The sequence below is a fragment of the Primulina huaijiensis genome, chromosome 18 (genome assembly GCF_012295235.1).
Source record: "Primulina huaijiensis isolate GDHJ02 chromosome 18, ASM1229523v2, whole genome shotgun sequence".
In the NCBI taxonomy this organism is placed as follows: Eukaryota; Viridiplantae; Streptophyta; class Magnoliopsida; order Lamiales; family Gesneriaceae; genus Primulina; species Primulina huaijiensis.
In genome coordinates, this window is record NC_133323.1 from 1,264,793 (window position 1) to 1,282,569 (window position 17,777).

The window sequence follows — 17,777 nt, forward strand, 5'->3', positions numbered from 1 at the left end:
TTTTATTCATTAATAATCATGATGGAAGGCAGACAGTGGACGGAATGGTTGATGAAAATTCGAACCACCTTATATATTTAATCACCGTTCTTACACAAAGTACTTCACGTACTTGCTTACTTAAACGAACATATAATTTCTTTTAAGCTAAATATTTCGTGCAAGAAATTGTTGACATAGACTTAATTATCAATCCATTAAATGCATAAAACAAAACCTAACAAAATTATAAAAGTTTTCATTTATCAATAAATAAAGTTAATCATAAAATTGTAAATTTTTATATTCATATGTTATAGCAGACACTGTACAAAAATACCATTGTAGGTTAATTTTATGTTTAAAAAACACACCATTTTATGATATAATTTATCCAAAATTTTAAAAATATTCTATGTTTGTTTTTAAAGAAAAATCTTATCCTTCAAATTCATGAAATCAGCCACACCTAATTTTGTTGAATTGAATATAATGCTCATATCATTAAAGGAGGCAACCTAATACCAACTTCCAGTCATCCATCCTCGTTTAAATTCCTCCTCCGTTCTTCATCATCTCTGCAAGCTCACACAACGAACTGACAAAAGGAAAAAGCATGGTGAATTTTGTGGCAGCCCAGAAGCCATTGTTGCTAGGCTTGATGAAGATGGCCGGAGTTATCCCCCACACAGTTGAAATCGAGCCCGGAACTGTCATGAACATTTGGGTCCCTTCCGAAACAGTCAAAAAGCCCAAAAAATCCGAGAAAAGCGCCATCATGGCCACAACCAAACCAACCAAACCCGTAGTAGTACTCGTCCACGGCTTCGCTGCCGAGGGCGTCGTCACGTGGCAATTCCAAGTGGGCTCCCTCACGAAGAAATACTCCGTCTACGTGCCAGACCTTCTCTTCTTCGGCGGGTCCATCACCGACAATCCCAACCGCTCGCCGACTTTCCAGGCGGAGTGTCTGGTGAAGGGGCTGAGGAAGCTGGGGATCGAGAGGTGTACGTTGGTGGGTTTCAGTTACGGCGGCATGGTGGCGTTCAAGATGGCGGAGCTGTACCCGGAGCTGGTGGAGGCGGTGGTGATCTCCGGGTCCATCCTAGCCATGACGGATTCGATCAGCAACGAAACATTGAAGGGGCTCGGGTTTTCATCATCTTCGGAGCTGTTGTTGCCTGATTCTGTCAAAGGTTGTAAGGCGTTGCTCAAAGTTGCGGCACACAAGAAACTGTGGTTCCCCGACAAGCTTCATAAGGACTTTCTAGAGGTCTCTTTCATCATTAACTGCACATCCCACTCTTCTTAAAAAAAATATTTTTTGTTTAAAAATATAAACTTGGACCCTAAAAAATTAGAATTGAGAAAATTGAAGGAACTGATTCGGTGATGAACAGGTGATGTTCACCAACAGGAAGGATAGGGCTGAACTACTTGAAGGTCTGGTGGTCAGCAACAAAGATGCCAACATCCCGAATTTCCCCCAGGTATTCTATTCTTTCGCCGCTACTGCGCGCTTTAATCATCGATATATATATCAATCCTCCCACCAGAAAAAGGATCTAAAAAACAAGAAAAACAAATTTGAGACCACTTAATTAATATAGATAATCTTGCAGAGAATACATCTTCTGTGGGGTGAGAATGATCAGATTTTCAAGCTGGAACTTGCTCAGAACATGAAACAGTAAGCTAATTAATTTCTATCTATTATTAGTTTAACAACACTTTAATTTGTCAGCTCGAATTCGATGTATAACCAAATATAATTGGTATTTGCATACGTACAGGCAGCTAGGAGACAAGGCTACATTTCAAGTCATAAAGAAAGCTGGTCACCTGGTTCACCTAGAAAGGCCATGTGTCTACAATAGATGTCTCAACCAGTTCCTTGCTTCATTGTATCTCAATAAATGAACCACGTTGTAATATTAGATCGTCGGACTGTCGAGACTCGGAGTACTTTTGATTTACGCTTTGTACTTGATCTTTATTACGTAAATGGCCAATTATTATTCTTGAAAAAATAAATCAATCTATATGTAGAATGGAATTTAATTAAAAAGTTAAATCAATCTATAATTACCACTTGAAATAATCGTGTCATGCATGGAGATGTATGGTATCCCACTTGCAACTAATTCAATCATTGGGCTTTAATAGCAATTTTATTAAATCAATCAGCAAAAGTTGCAGGCAAGATATATTATCGAATAAATAAAATAATAATTTAGGAACTGAGCTCTAATTACCTTTTGTTTTTAGATACTTTCTTGCATCGTAGTTTTTTATTTTATATTTATATATGTAAATTATTGGACAAATGATTGATTATAAGAATTTCAAAATTGATGTTAAGTTAATCTATCCTATCGCTACATTAATTCGATTTTTTTTAATACATTGGATGAGCTTCAAATAGGTGAAAATGCATTATCTATTGATGGAGAAAGTACAATTTTTTGTCATATAATTTATATATTTTTAATTTTTTGTCATGTTATAAATCAATTTTCCAACTTATTTCATTAATTTATAATTTTTTTTAAATGTTAGTCTTTTTCCACCTAGGTTAGTACACAAAGGCGGGGGCCATGTGTGAAGGCCGGTCCAGCCCAGCCCAGCCCATACGAGTAATATATATTAGCCCCCACGTATATTAATACTTTAGACTATTTGGGCACACAATTTATTAATTTAAACTTACCTTTTTTAGCTTAAACTTTTATTATCCCCACTTTCTATTTTTGTTTTATTTGGGATTAATTTGTACGTATTTAAGACATCTAATTTTTGCTATGGATAAATTTATGTAAAATCAAAATTATGTTGAAAAATATGTAATTTATGTGTAAAAATCATATTCAAAATTAGATATAGATGTTATATTTTACTATAAATTTAAATATAGCTATTTAATTGCTCTAATAAAGACTACATATTATCGAATAAAAAAATTTAATTTCTTATGATAAAAAATGAGTGAAATTTAAATTGATTGAATGGAAAAAATATGAAATATCTAGTAATTAACGTTCTAATTTCATTTTTCAACACATTGGTCTTTATTATTTAAATAATATAGATATTTTTTTAATATATATAATATATTTAGACATGTACATAAATTAAATCTAGAAAATTATACCATATATTATGAAAATAATATAAATAATATTACAAGTGTGGACAAATGTATCGTCATCCTATTCCATCTTCCACACTAAATCATCATTCATTTACCTTTGACGTAAGTACCTTAGAGCAGCTAACGCTTAACCCCACAAAAATGAAAAAATCCAACATTTATATCAAATACATATGTTATGCATAGTACTATTTAATCATTAATCAAGAATCGACCTCTTGAGAAGTTCTCTTTGATCAAGCTGTTGATGTTTGATTTGCTTGGTTAAATAGACCGTAAAAGAGTAACATCAGATCTTAATAGATAATATTGCATATGCAGGGGACATGTCCGGTGATAGGAAAATGAGAAGACTGATCTCTAAAGATATGAGACATCACTAACAGATAGATACACAACTCTCCGAACTTGTGAGTCTAAAATCTCGGCCCATTAGCAACCAAATAAGTGCACAATGTGCTACCACAAGTATAAGAAAATAAAATTGTGCTTTGAATAATAACTATACATTTGGTCTAGTGGTAATCGTTTGATCATAACACAAACAAATCAGGAAATAATTCAGATTCACGTGTCATCATGTCAATGCTTCGACCACCATGTACAACTGAATTTTTTTAGGAGATTTTTTTTAATAAAATGATTTACAAATTTCATGTTTAACAACTTACCAATTCTTAACAAATCAACACCATATTTAGAAAAGTAATTTGTGATTAGTGTTGCTTAGATCTCCTACAAAAATACATCCGAACTCCAAGAGATATATCAACATATTAAAACTAATTTTAGTTATAAATATGATTTATTTATTTATTGAGTAATAGTTCGATTAATGAATAGCGATAATACTATAAAATTGATAAATAAAAAATAAATATTTTTATTATGTATTATAATATTTTAATAGGAAGAGTATGTTCTTTATTATATTATACTTTTTAAATAAATATAATATTTAAAAAATAGTTAATCAATAAAATAACATTAAAAAACATAATTGAAATTAAAAACAATTTAGTATAAATAAATGCAAAATGACTTTTTAGTTGGACGATTTACCAAATATATTCCAAATCCATATAATATTTTATTTTAGTTTTTGTTTTTTAAAAAAGGTTCAGATTTATAAAATTTAATTACTAATTAAAATAAAATATAAAACTTGCCAAAACTGAAATATTTTGTTTCCAAAAATAATATACCATCGGCCAGAGGCGCCTATTTCCAAATCCCAAACAAATAAATGGAAACCCACATTTTCCGTCAAAACCCAAATATATTTTTCAGCATTATGGGAAAAAAAAAAAAAAAAAACCCACATTCTGTTGTTTTTCTTCAGATTACACCGTCGACTGACTTAATATAATTTGTTTTAATGTTTTTGATAAATATGACTTCCACTTACAGTGTACAATTGGAAAAGAAAATCCGGACTGCCAAATCAATCTGAGCGTATTAATCTCTATTGAAAAATATTCTCCCATAAAGTCAAGAAACCTCAATTCATTTTCGTTCAGTCCAAGATATAAATATAATATCCTCAAAGTTAGCTAAGGAAGCATGTCTTTCAGCAGTAAATAAATGGTAATGGAGCCATATCTTCAGTCTTCCCGAGTCTCATCCTTCACCCAAACAAACCGTATGAACGAGTAATAATTATACACCAAAAACATTTAAACCGACTCACGACCTTCAGCTGCTAGTTTTATTCGCTGGTGATGTTCAGCAATTTTGTAATCCACGATCTCCTTAAATAAATTGGAGTCAAGAACACAATCAGGGCGTCCGTAAACAGCTGCTTGAACACTTGCCATGAGTTTCGCTATCTCGCGTCCTGAAAATCCTTCTGTTTTCTGAGCAGCTTCTTTGATGTCATTGTCTGACAGATCTTTTATGGATATTTTTTGTGATTTCTTATTGAATAGGTGACTCCATTGGGAGTTCCTGATGTCATCTTCTCCACAGAGGTACTTGGTCAAGTAAAGTTTCAGCAGTTTGAAACGTTCATTTTCCTGGGGAAGAGGGAATTCGATAACCTCATCAATCCGATCAGTCACAGCACTGTCAAGATCTCCAGGTCTGTTTGTGGCTAGAACAAGAACAACATCTCTAGACTGGTCTCCAGTACGGAAGAGCAAAGCATTAAGGGCACTTCTTTGAGCTTCGCTCATGTGTTTGCTGTTACGTCTGCATGAAAAGATATCGGGGTATGCTTAACACACATTAGTAGGAAAGAATATGTAATATTTATAGATGTAAATTAATGCTTAGCAGCCTGAGATTTCTCTAAAGGTACCAGCGCGGGAACTAAAAAAAAATATAAGGATTCATAAATACAATGAGTTGTGCATGAAAACAATTTATATTTATGGTGATTTTAAGTGTTCAGTAATAACTCCATTCTGTCCAATACGTTTAAACGTTAAATTTCTCCTCCTCCTTGGTAGCAGGCTAGCAGCTATAGCCAAAATATAACATTCAGGCCTTAGCATCATGATCACAATAAAAAAGTTACTTACTCGCATAGAAAAGCATCAGCCTCATCGATGAAGAGGAGCAAACCTTTCTTTGACTTTTTTGACCAATCAAATATGTCATGTATTTTGGTAACAGCTTGCGCTCCCAATGGTGCAACATCTCCTCCTGTCATCATGGCATAATCCAGGCCCTGCAAATATTAATCTGAAGTTGTTTATGTGCATGTGTTGTATGGAAGATCATAATACTCACTAGTAATTTAAGAAATCCGATATAAAGACGTACCGATTTTCGGGCTATTTCCCTAGCAACCATGGTTTTACCAGTACCAGGGGGTCCATAAAATAGCATATTCCGAAATGGTGCCTGGTGGACTTTGGTATTTGATGTAGCTCGAGCAAGGTGCTCTATTCTCTTTTGCAGAGAAGGATGCAGAACAATGTCTCCAAGGGCAGATTTATTTTGTGCAGGTGATGCCGCCCCAGCTACTGTACTATATTTAACCACTTTATCAGCTGCTCGAGAACCTATCCCTGACCATGGAAACTTTGCCATAGATGATTCCCGGATCAAAGATGGCTGACCAAGAATCCTATTGACATAGCCCCAGATAACTCGAGCACCTTCCCTGAGCACAAAAAGGATTTTAAGGTAAAAAGCTGTTTCTTCTAAGCACAATAACAACATTATAACTAACAAATTTTAAAGAATTACTAAACTTCAGTGTTTTGGTACTGCAAAGTATTCAAAAGTGAATTATTTCAGATTCCTGAAATCAGACTAGAATGAGATGAGGTGAATAAGAATGAGATAGACATCAGTATTTTAACTTGCACGATGAGCTCCATATGCTTCGGGCATGAAAGGCAGTAGCAAATTAGTAGTGATTGATAAGAATACTCAGATGTTGCCCATGCAAAACTGGAGTCATTAAAGAAACCGAGAGCACAAACACGAGTAGGAACAAAAACATTTAGCAGCATTAAATCACGTTTCCGATTTCAAAAATACGGTAAATAAAGTAATACGGGGAAAAAGGAATTAAACCTAGTGGTATAAACTCCGGCAGCTAATGCAGTAGCTCCTCCAACTGTCATCACTAACCGACTCCTGTCAGTCAATAGAACTCGAAACCCCCCTGCATATTACGCATATATGTGACAAACTGCTACAGAAAATCTTTTTGAACCGCTATAGATGAATAACAGTCACCACTTAGTACTTCGAGTTCGAGCTTAAAATTTCCCCTGAAACTGAGTTAGAACGTAAAAATCCTAGAGCTCCACTCTAGTTTAATATGTTATATCATGAACGAAATTATAATGATAAAATATTTCAAATATAAAGAACTTTTAATAGAGAAACAATCATTTTAGAGCTGGAGTCCAGATAATATGCCTGGCCAGCTTGGACCCAAAGAATTTAAGACCTTGTTTCGGGCTCGACCTGTAGCAGTCTTTTAACCTATGTAGTCATAAATAACATGATTCTATCAACCCTGAAATAAAGCCCCACATTTTAGAATGAATGTTTAAAGCCCAAGCACATAAACTTTTCGACCTTGATTATTTACACCCCCAGTTTATGCCCCCACATCCACTTATACATTTGATTTCTTCGTAAATGCAAAAAGCATAGAGCAGAAGATACAAAATTTCCAAAGATCCAACATGCAAATCAAGATATACACCAAATTCACCAAAATTTAATTATAGAATCAGACTGGAAACAAAGTAATTAACACTTGGTAAAATAATAAAAGTAGGTGTCAAATCCAATAGCACTACAAGTAGAGATCCCTAACCTGATCTGAGGGTTGGAACAAAATTATGGGAATGTATGATGGAAATAACCAAGCTTTGGCTTAAAAAGGAAACATAAATATTTCAAAGCACGTGAGTACCTTCAATATGACTGAATGTTGTATTTATTGCAGCAAGCCATTTTTCTCTTTCACCATTTATCTTCTCTAGAAGCATTCTTCTGTTATGATCCTCAGTTAATTTTGCTTCATGTGCTCGGCCTTCTGCTTCAGCCATTGCCTTCACTCTTATTGTTTCTCGTTCTATTTCAGCTTTCTCTTTCTCTGTGTGACGTTGCTGAGCTTGAATCTGTTCTTCAGTGGCTCGCCTTGCCTGTTCTTTTCTTATGGATGACTCCTCTTGCATTTGGACCAATTCAGCATTATGTCGTCTCTGAGCTTCATTATCTGTCTGAATTTATGGCAGATGATTGAGATAACCATGCACAAATACTGCCAATGCACCTCACGCCTACCAAGATCTATGCTACATTTCAAATTGTTTCAAAACTGAGGGAGCAATGTATACAGATAGAAGCATACAAGTTTCTAAATTGATAGATCAACTTAAAAAAAATCAAACAATTCCTATTAAATTCTACTACCTCGATTTCTCATAATGACAGGACAAAAATAGTGATGACAGATACCTGCATTCTTTTCCGAGTCAATTCATCTTCGTATCTCATCATTTGTGCCTTAGCTTGAGCATGTTGTTGATACAGATTTCTCTGGTCTTCAGCCCACTTTTGCTGCTTGTCCTGGATATACAACGTTAGTTTTAGATTAATTTTGATACACTAAATATAGACCAACACAACTCCAAAATCAGGTCAATAATATGAGTTTTTGGTATGGGTTCAAAACAAATGCAAGCGGAATATAATAACCAAACTAAACAATATATCCTCGTAATACGTAACTGTAAGTGCCTATTTCAAGATATTTGGCCAATGAACGGGTAAAATTAATCATCAACAAAAGTCAAGGACTTAAATCAAACCATTGTCTTGGAGCATTTGAGCCACAGAAATTTCAAATATTAAAATAAGTCTTGTATCAAGAGTATAATGATTCAGGGATGCACCGAACAAGAGGGCGAGGAGGGAACCCCCTTCCCCTCATTCAAAGTAAAAAAGATTAAGTTTCAAGAGTAAAATTTTCAAAATTCAATTTTTGCCTCCTCTATTCCGAAGTCGTATCTCTAGTCAAGTAAATGTTCAAGTGTATGATAAAGATCATATAATAAAGACTTGGACCTGTTATCCTGGGGTTGTTTCATGATAAAAATGCCAAGAAAATAATAATTTTAAATTTGTGATATTGTTTTCTTTGAAGGACAATGAATACAAGCGCAATTTATTTAGCACAAACCCTTCTGGATTTCTCATGTTATAATTAAATTGGAGACTTCCAAAAAAGGCACAATAGCCCCAACACCAGCACAAAGTAGATGAAGCATGTATATCATGCATGCAATATTCCGATAAGTCTTAAGAACTTCTATTAAAATTCACAATAATCATAATAAGCTTAATGATATTATTTCATTTCCCATCGCAATTGAAATGCGAGCTAAGATAATTCAGAAAGGTGAAGAAAGGCACTCTTCAAATAATTTTTTTGTTGCCAACGCTCCATAAAGCTCTACCCTCCCCTAGAATCGTCCTCATGAAGGAAAAAAAAAAAGAACAAGAAAAAAAGGCTGAACAGAGAAGATAAGAGAATGACTCGTTTTATCTAATTCTTTAAAATCTAAACAGAACCACACACAATGTCAGCGTGAGCTTGAATAGCCTCAAAATTAGCCTTCTCTGCAGCCAATTCTGCCAGACGACTTTCCTCCTGCTTCCTCATCACCTCAAAGACCTTCGAAAATATTAGCAAACCGTCAAACAATCATCTTTTTCCCTTAAAAAAAAAATCTCCCCACATATAAAACTACCTGTTTAGAATAAGGGGAGTTATTGATTTCTCTGAGAGCTTTAGCTCCCCTCTCTAACGACTCGGGATCAAACCCGCGTTTCGAGACGTCAACAGCCGGTTGATGCTCCGAACCGGTAGGATTCGTGGCTGAAGCATCGGGAGGAGGTGAAGGAGGCGATGCAGAAGAGGAGAAGGGATTAAATCGAAATGGTCCGTCGGCGTACACACCTTTGGAAGATGTGTTTGAAGAGGCTGCCGTCGCCGTTGCCACCGCAGCTAATGCCGCCCAGGACGAAAATCTCGATCCCAACATTTAGAAGACTTGATCCAAAATTTGATAGTTAATCAACAGATTACTACGACATTTACCAAAATCTTCGGAGAACCAAGAGTTTTGAGGAGTGGCGCCATGCATCTGTCCTTGGAAGAAATGGGTATCATAAACCCTGTTCGCCGGTAATCAGAGACTAGGGTTTAAGAGGTCCGTTTAATTGTGGGGAGATTTTGGTAAATTGCGAGTTGAACCTTTCTTGCTCTACGGGTAACCATTTCTTAAAAACATTGAGCCCAATGGGCCTTTTTGTTTCTTAAATCTCTTTGTTATGCGTTAAAATTACCAATGGGCCTCAATAAACTTTACTAAGTGACAATTAATATCTTTATTATTTCTTATATGAATTAATATTTCAAAATATCTCAACTTTTAGAAGGTCACATATTTCAAAATTTATGATATTTGTTGGTTTATTTTATCTTTTAAAAAAAATTAATGGAAGCAATACATTTGTTCTCATTAAATGGACCTATTTATTAAAAATAGTAGGTCCCAGCAATCACATCAAGCTCTTTTAAATAATTTAATTTAATTTTTTTAAAAGTTGTTATCTTCTGCGTAGCTGCTTCAAAGCAGGCAACCAACCAACCAGACTTTAGTCACTTTAGCTTCTTTTAATTTTATTTGGAGTAAGATTATGATGTAATATGGATTAATTATAGTAAGTCTTTTATAATACGATTTCATAAATTTATAATAATAAGATGAGTCAGTCTGACTTCATTTATATACATATATATGTATGTAATATTTTATTATGTATCATATCAGATAAAATTAATATGTGAGATTACGTCACAATAATTTTTATTAGTTGATAAATATTTCTTCAACCTACCAAAACCCAATGATTTCAAAATTTGAATCTTTCAAAATAAGTGGCCAATCAAATAGTCCCTAGAAACTACAAAGTGATACGTCTAAATCAATGGATTATTTTATATTGCGTGGAAATTATTTTCATTTTTAATATTATTATTAGCATATGTAGAAAACGTCGACCACTTCTTCCACGGGCTTCGTAAATTAATAATGACCAAATATAATTATGTACTTCATTGTTAAATAATTTAGTTATATATATTTATAATTTTAAGTAATAATTAATATAAAGGAAGAATATTAATAAAAAAACCGTGGAAACGGAGAAAAAACTATGTTAGGGTAGGTAGAGAAAATGATTTTTATTTTTTATTTTCTTCCTTGAATATGTGAGTATTATAATGATATTTGAGAATATTTATGTATAATTATATTGGTATAATTAAGTTGGATTAAAGAAAGTAGTTTGAGACTTTATATAATAACAATAAAATATATATATTTCTTATCATCGAAATATATTTAATACAATTACTATTTAGATTAGTGGAGGGGCTCTCGAGTTGGGATTAGACAGCAATGTCCGACACTTTTATTCTTAATCCTCTCTCTCTTTGCGGAGATTCACTGTAGGATAAAGGTGGCACACGTAATTGTCAAAGTTTCTTTATTTTCGGATTGAGGTGTGTAGTTTATAAGGGTCGGGTGGGATTGCTAAAATTAAGTGTTTGGTGTGCACTTTGATTCTGGCTCAAGCATCGTTTAACTTTTTATTCTGTGTGTGGAAGTAGAGTAGTTGAAGGTCGGATATTTACGTTCGACTTTTAAGTTTTTATGGGGAAAATAAAAAAATAATATCATTATATTCTGATTTTGTGGTGTTCTTGATCTAATGGGTCGTTTTCTTTTTCAGCTTTACGAAGTAAGAAGGGGATGTTTTTGGTTAGAGATTGAAGTTTTTTGTGGGAATTCTTTTGTTTAAAGAAGTGGGGGTTTTGGTTTGCTGGCAAAGGCCAAAGATTTGAAGTATTTAATTAACCTTTTTTTTTTGTGAGTTTTGTGTGAAGAAAAGGTTAAATGTGGCAAAGCTGTCCTTTCTGGTGTGGCGGAGGAGGGAAACATGACTGAGTTTCTGCTCGTTTGTTAACCGTGTAAGAAATTTACATGCCCTTTAAATTCTTGATCTAGGCGTTCATGAATTTTGGTTGTTTCGGTTGTTATTGTGAATCTGTGATTAGCTTTTTTCGTTTTATTTGTATGTTCACTCTCTCAGTGCAATTCTTATCACTATAAAATGCATTTGTTTAGCTGAGTATCGTTTAATCTCGTCTTGGATCATTTAGCTATTGGAATTTTGTGATTTTTGATGTGCAAAAAACAGCCAACTCATTTTTAATTTGATATGAACCATTAGACCGGTTGAATTTCAATTAATCTCTATTACAACGAGGTTTGAAATGATTCTGCTACAATGTTGAATTAAAAAATACCAAAGCATAAGTTTACAAACCATTTCGCTAATACTCATCAGCTTCGTATCTCCATAATATGGTATATGAGGAGTGATCACAGCATAATAAGACCAAAACACGAAACCACTGAGGTATCAGTCAAGTGAGGACTTTGTTACATGTGGGCCGACAAAGATTCTTCCCCACCCTACGGATGAAGTTCCTTGTTTACTTACAAGTATATTTCTGCGTGAATTCATAATCGACCTGTAGAATATATCAATTGATAAATATACAGGCCATATAAATACTGATGTTCAATTGCTTGCAGCTGAGTTTTTCAGATTTGATTTATTTCTGATGGGAAATGATACTGAAGACATCTTGGAAGGACTGCCAAATACTTGGAACATTAAGGTATAATTACTTTCTTCGAGACCTCCTTATATTGGATTAAATTCAAATTCCTCTACGAGTCTACGAAAGCACAAAGTGTAAGTTTTGAATTTTTTTATGTCGCAATCATGGTCATCGTCGCTAAAATAAAAACCTCCAATTCTTGCATTTTATTAGACTTGATATGTGATATGATTGCAGGTGCATGCTCGAATGTGTTTGGAACTCCTTAAACTCGTCATCATGGTTTCTAAGATAATTCCAGAAATTGAGGCAGCTCGTCCACGTTGCACATCAGGAATAGAGGCGCTTTGCTTGTTAAATAACGGTATTATTAAAGCCAAGTCTCTGCTTCAACACTGCAGTGAGTCCAGTGCACTCTATCTGGTATATACAATATATTGGTCCAAATTTAACTATATTAAAACTTTTCTAACATGATTGAAATTAATCTACAGATTCTGATAGTTGTTAAAAACTTGTTGTAATGGGTGACAAGTATTTTTTTTCTGTTGTGTAAATATACAGGCACTTACTGGAGATGCTATAATATCCAGATGTAAAAAATCAAGGAACTTATTGGAGCAGAGTCTTGATCAAGTTCAGAATATGGTTCCAGTAGTGCTGGCAGCAAAGGTCAGCAATCAAGATCCCTGTTAGCAAATAAATCTTCCGAGAACAATTTTCCAAAACTTTGAGTCATTTTTCTCCTGCCACTCATTGGTTATGTGGGCATCTTAGACTTCTTAGTCAGTTCATTGTTGTTCATTCTAGGTATTCTGAAACTCCCTTTAAACGTTTGTGATCACTGTTCAAACCTTGAACTATACATAATGATAATGATAACAACAACAAAGAGCATGTCATTACATGCATGGAATAATGGCAAGACCTCTTGGATGATCATTCTAGGAAATTCTAGAGGGGTGTGATTTTTGTAAAAAATGAATGGCATTTTTATACAAGGAAAAAAAAAGCAGTCACAATGTGCCTGATCATCAGGCACATTTTATACCTCATCTTCTAACTACTACAGTATTTGACAATTATATTCTCTTTTGATGTTCTTGTGCTTCTTTGTTTCATGCATTCTTTTCTCTTCTCAAACTAATACAAATCTCTTACTTTTTCCTTCTCTCTGGAAAAGAAAGGAAAAGCTGGGAAAATACTTGATATCATTTCGGGACAAGAAAAAAGAAAATCTGGTTGGGGGAAATTTACCTTCGAGGAAATCTCTCTAAACAGATTCCTTTTTATCTTATAGGTTTCATTCAGTTTTATTATTTTATCTAGTGTTACTCCCACTGTTAACATGCTCCATTTTTCCCACCGTCAACAAGGTTGAAAATTCAACCATGATCCTCTTTTTTCTTGTGAGACCAGAAAATTTTAAACTTGTGACATGATTTACCAAATGTTACTATCAGATTGCTGGAATTATTTCTGATCTGAAGAGTGGAACTTTTTGTTTGGATCCACCTGAAGAGGAGGCTGGGAAATTATTGCGGGATTTGCTTCATGAGTATGGTTCAACAGCTGATCCCATAGAGAAAGTCACACTTTCTGCTATTCAAACTGTTTCTTCCCTACTTCATCTTACATCCCAAAAAGCTTTATTGACTGAGAAAAGATCCATTAGAAAGCTTGTTGATAAATTTGGTGAAAGTGAACCGACTAAGAGGAAGATCTTGTTGTTCTTTCTGAATCTTCTGAACAAATACGGGAAACTTGTCATTACGGGGGTAAAAAAGAATAGCTCAGCTGTAACTGAAGACTTTTCATCTAGGGGCCCGTATGATTTTCCTGGAGAAGTTGAGCTTCATATGAATTATAGGTTCGATGAATCTCAAATTAAAATGTTAAGTAGGCCGGTTCCACCAGAGGAATTCATATGCCCTTTAACATCGAGGTTAATGTATGATCCGGTTGTCATTGCTTCTGGGCAAACATTTGAAAGGATGTGGATACAGAAGTGGCTCGATGAAGGTAATGACACTTGCCCGAAGACCAAAGTGAAGCTGGCTCACTTGTCATTTACTTCAAATTCGGGTATGAAAGATCTGATCTTGAAATGGTGTGCCATGCATGATGTGTCAATTCCTGACCCAAAAATGCAGGATTCATTGGTAAAATCTTGGGAAACATCTTCCAATTCCATTTCTAGCTTGAGTGATTCAATGAATGACCTAAATATTCCCCTAGATTTCAGATTTTTGCCACTTACATCCAGTCATGGTTCAGATCCCATAAATTCTAAAATCAGTGATGGTGCAAAATCCTCTCATGAAATGGATGTGGAATATTTTGCTAAATTTAGTTCACTTCCCTGGGAGTCTCGGTGCAATGCGGTGGAAGGTTTCAAAAGAATGTTGGAAAAGAATGATTCATCTTGGTCTGTTGTGCCACCAGAAAAGTTCATTCAACTACTTCTTAGATTTTTGCAGGATGCTTGTGATTTTGCTGACGCAAATGCTCAGATGTCTGGATGTCTATTATTGCTAGAATTGGTGCAGAAAGACAGGTATTTATATATATCATCTTGGAGATGACTCTAATCTACTATCTTCTTTAGTAATTCTGGAAAACAATAATTGTAGTGAACTGGAAACAAAATTATGTAAAATGTTATACCATTTGTTCTAGTTACTTCTTTCCAACTCTTGAACACGGTACTAGCAAAACCTTTCTATTGGCACATAAAATCAAAATGGTTTATTATATGTATAATTCATATTGCCTGCTAAGGCTGAATTAAAAAACTGTAGAAATATTATGAAGTAGAGACTGTGCGACAAATAACGGGATTTATTGCTTTTTGACCATGATAACATGCATTCACAACATAATACCCAGATTGCTAAAACTCTTTTAATCGTCGTCTTTTTATATAAATGATGTTTGTATAACTTTGATAGGAATTTCCTAATGGAAAAAGGATAAGAAAGATATATAATAATCAATTTTGATAATATTAACTTTTATCCTAGAATATGTAATTGATTTCTCCCAATAATTTTATCCTTTGCTTATCTGTTTTGTCTTGCTAATTACAGAAACAGCAGTGTATACATGACAGAAGACGCTTTAGTTATTCTGGCGTCATACATTGATACGAAGGTTGCTAAACACTCTCTCTTCATATTGGAGGTGCTATCCTCACGCCAAAACTGCGGTTACAAATTTGCAGCATCTGGTGCACTACTTGGAATCGTCAATATACTCGATCGCCAGATTCTAGAATTACTGGAACCAGCCTTAAAAATATTGAGTAACTTGTCGTTGAGTGATGGTCTTGCTTCCATCATCAGGCCTTCAGACTTTGTTTTGAAACTTATTCCATTCTTGGAGGATAATGCTCTAGCAAGATATTGTGTTACCATATTGAAAAACTTGTGTGACACTGAAGAGATTCGAGTTTCTATTGCTGAAACTGAAGGATGCATTTCTGCCATCTCAGAGCTACTCGAGAAAGACAGTGATGAAGATCAAGAGTGTGCGGTATCTATTCTTCTTTCGTTATGCTCTGAAAGTGTACTTTATTGTCAACTGGTGATGAACGAGGGTGTTATTCCTGGCCTTGTTCGAGTATCAGTCAATGGAAACAGTAAAGCTAAGGCCATGGCTCTGGAACTACTTCGAATTCTCAAAGAGGAATTCAGCACTTCTGGAGATGTTAAAGAGTCTACCGAACAGCGAAATGATAAAAAAACCACTCTCTAAATCTGGGGGAATGTTTGGTAAAATCTTTTTGAAACAAATTGTTTTTTCTTCGAAGAAAAAAAATTGAAACCCGTGGGCTAAAACCATTTAGCTGTTCATGTAGCTATTTAGTTTCATCTGATATAGTTAGCATATGAGTGTTAGTTGCAGGAAGTGATACTTTAGTTTTGCTCCTTCGAAAACTGAACTTGGTGATTTTTATTGAAGATTAGTTATATATATGTATAGAAGTGTATAGTGTGCATTATTCGGGGAAGAAAAGATTATGTTATAGTTTTCTTTTATTCCCTTCTTATATAATCAATGTAAATTCTTTTGAGGCACTCTTTGTGGTCGATAAAATAAATTTGAATGGTTCAATCAACATTATATAATAAATAATTAAATAAATTTCTTATATTTATCAATTTTTTATTCCAACTTATATTTGTTTGTACTTTTTCAAATTTATCAATCATTTTCAGCAAAAGAAAAATTAAATTTTACTGATTGAGATTATTCTTAAGGAATAATATTGGAGTAAGTCATTTCTTAGATGGTCTCATAAATTTTTATCTGTGAGACGGGGCAATTCTACCGATATTCACAATAAAAAGTAATATTTTTAGCATAAAAAGTAATACTTTTTCATAAATGACCCAAATAAAGGATCCGACCCACAAAATTGATCCGTGAAATCGTCTTACAAAGTTTTTGTGATAATTATTGTGGCAAATTAATTTTTTTTTATGTTTTCTTTATTAGTGGTCCACAAAGAATTTATCCACACAAGATTACAATCAAATCGATACCATCAAGAACTAAGGTTGAAAAAACTAGGGGACCAATTTATGTAGTATTCAAATAATAAAAAGAAGGAAAATCAATAAATGAACATGGTGTGTGGTGGTTGAATTGGGGTAAACAATTTGTTTTTTTTATTGGGGTTGGACCAATGTTGATTTGAGCATTTAAGTCAGCGTGGTAGGATCCTTCTTCATGATTAAGCAAATAAAGGAGTAAGGCTATGTTTGAAACTATGATTTTTTTTTTTTATCGGAGGATTTAATCTCTGTCTTACAAGGTAACATCCTCGTTTGCCTAACTAAAACCGATCTCCAAACATAGGCATCATCCCGATATGTGCATGTATGTCCAATTTTTGGGCTAAATGGGATGTATAGTTCAATTATGTGAACTACTTATTTATGCGTTGGCTGGCCATGACCAAATTAAATGTATTATCCACTAGTATGTGAACAATTTTTCAACCGAGGAAGGAGCAAACGTTATCCAATGCAATATATTTCAAATATTCAAGAAAGCGAAATCCTTGAATTAGCTCCATCTCTCCTTATCCCTTTTTGCATCCATCACATGTTTCCTATTGTCAACAACAAATATTTAGTAATTTTATAATTATAATATTTTGCAGGGAAAATTATATTTTTGGAACCAAAAATTGCATATTTCATTTTTTCCCACGAACCACATATGTGACATCGAACGAGTCAACAATGTTCGTCGCCACGTCAGTATTTTCGGTGTCATATAAACACTTCGATGAAAAATAAGTAAATTCGGAAAAAATTGGGATAATGGACTAAGAATTTACTATATTGGAATATAGTTCGATTGCTTCTCTGAATTTGTAGGCTTAGTCTAAAATCAAATGCTCTCAAAGACAACATACCATGTGGAATTGGGCAAATCCCTTTTGTATTTTTTGGCAACAGT

At 34.1% G+C, this 17,777-nt stretch overlaps 3 protein-coding genes across 8 annotated transcripts; 2 read left to right on the forward strand and 1 right to left on the reverse strand.

The window, feature by feature from the left end:
• The first annotated feature begins 491 nt into the window (after nucleotides 1-491).
• On the forward strand, nucleotides 492-1,984 carry LOC140964690 (uncharacterized). The gene is made up of 4 exons (XM_073424561.1): nucleotides 492-1,252; nucleotides 1,380-1,469; nucleotides 1,602-1,669; nucleotides 1,773-1,984. Exons 1-4 carry the CDS (start codon nucleotides 596-598, stop codon nucleotides 1,897-1,899), a joined length of 942 nt encoding a protein of 313 aa, XP_073280662.1. The 5' UTR covers nucleotides 492-595; the 3' UTR covers nucleotides 1,900-1,984.
• Nucleotides 1,985-4,599: 2,615 nt separating this feature from the next.
• On the reverse strand, nucleotides 4,600-9,847 carry LOC140964701 (uncharacterized). The gene is made up of 8 exons (XM_073424573.1): nucleotides 9,358-9,847; nucleotides 9,186-9,281; nucleotides 8,063-8,173; nucleotides 7,515-7,824; nucleotides 6,659-6,749; nucleotides 5,897-6,239; nucleotides 5,653-5,801; nucleotides 4,600-5,320 (listed from the first exon to the last, which is right to left on the reverse strand). Exons 1-8 carry the CDS (start codon nucleotides 9,649-9,651, stop codon nucleotides 4,807-4,809), a joined length of 1,908 nt encoding a protein of 635 aa, XP_073280674.1. The 5' UTR covers nucleotides 9,652-9,847; the 3' UTR covers nucleotides 4,600-4,806.
• A 1,207-nt stretch (nucleotides 9,848-11,054) lies between these two features.
• Nucleotides 11,055-16,337, forward strand: LOC140964466 (U-box domain-containing protein 5-like). Of its 6 annotated transcripts, none has more exons than XM_073424286.1 (7): nucleotides 11,055-11,296; nucleotides 11,408-11,645; nucleotides 12,277-12,362; nucleotides 12,543-12,728; nucleotides 12,870-12,977; nucleotides 13,769-14,862; nucleotides 15,395-16,337. In XM_073424286.1, the coding sequence occupies exons 3-7, from the start codon at nucleotides 12,306-12,308 to the stop codon at nucleotides 16,059-16,061; spliced, it is 2,112 nt and encodes a 703-aa protein (XP_073280387.1). In that variant the 5' UTR covers nucleotides 11,055-11,296; nucleotides 11,408-11,645; nucleotides 12,277-12,305; the 3' UTR covers nucleotides 16,062-16,337. The 6 variants fall into 6 exon arrangements, with proteins under 6 accessions (XP_073280387.1, XP_073280389.1, XP_073280388.1 ...); XM_073424287.1 differs by having other exon boundaries at nucleotides 11,067-11,177; XM_073424290.1 differs by lacking the exons at nucleotides 11,055-11,296; nucleotides 11,408-11,645 and adding exons at nucleotides 11,898-11,944; nucleotides 12,026-12,183.
• Nucleotides 16,338-17,777: the final 1,440 nt, after the last annotated feature.

Excerpts from the sequence above, each read along its gene's own strand:
- LOC140964466 (XM_073424288.1), top strand. The coding sequence starts at position 12,306 with ATGGGAAATGATACTGAAGACATCTTGGAAGGACTGCCAAATACTTGG. Across the intron at positions 12,363-12,542 it reads CAAATACTTGGAACATTAAG|GTGCATGCTCGAATGTGTTT; the intron begins GTATAATTACTT and ends ATATGATTGCAG. Across the intron at positions 14,863-15,394 it reads GAATTGGTGCAGAAAGACAG|AAACAGCAGTGTATACATGA; the intron begins GTATTTATATAT and ends TGCTAATTACAG.
- LOC140964701 (XM_073424573.1), bottom strand. The coding sequence starts at position 9,651 with ATGTTGGGATCGAGATTTTCGTCCTGGGCGGCATTAGCTGCGGTGGCA. Across the intron at positions 9,282-9,357 it reads ACTCCCCTTATTCTAAACAG|GTCTTTGAGGTGATGAGGAA; the intron begins GTAGTTTTATAT and ends ATATTTTCGAAG. Across the intron at positions 6,750-7,514 it reads AACATTCAGTCATATTGAAG|GGGGGTTTCGAGTTCTATTG; the intron begins GTACTCACGTGC and ends CGTAATATGCAG.
- LOC140964690 (XM_073424561.1), top strand. The coding sequence starts at position 596 with ATGGTGAATTTTGTGGCAGCCCAGAAGCCATTGTTGCTAGGCTTGATG. Across the intron at positions 1,470-1,601 it reads ACATCCCGAATTTCCCCCAG|AGAATACATCTTCTGTGGGG; the intron begins GTATTCTATTCT and ends ATAATCTTGCAG. Across the intron at positions 1,670-1,772 it reads CTTGCTCAGAACATGAAACA|GCAGCTAGGAGACAAGGCTA; the intron begins GTAAGCTAATTA and ends GCATACGTACAG.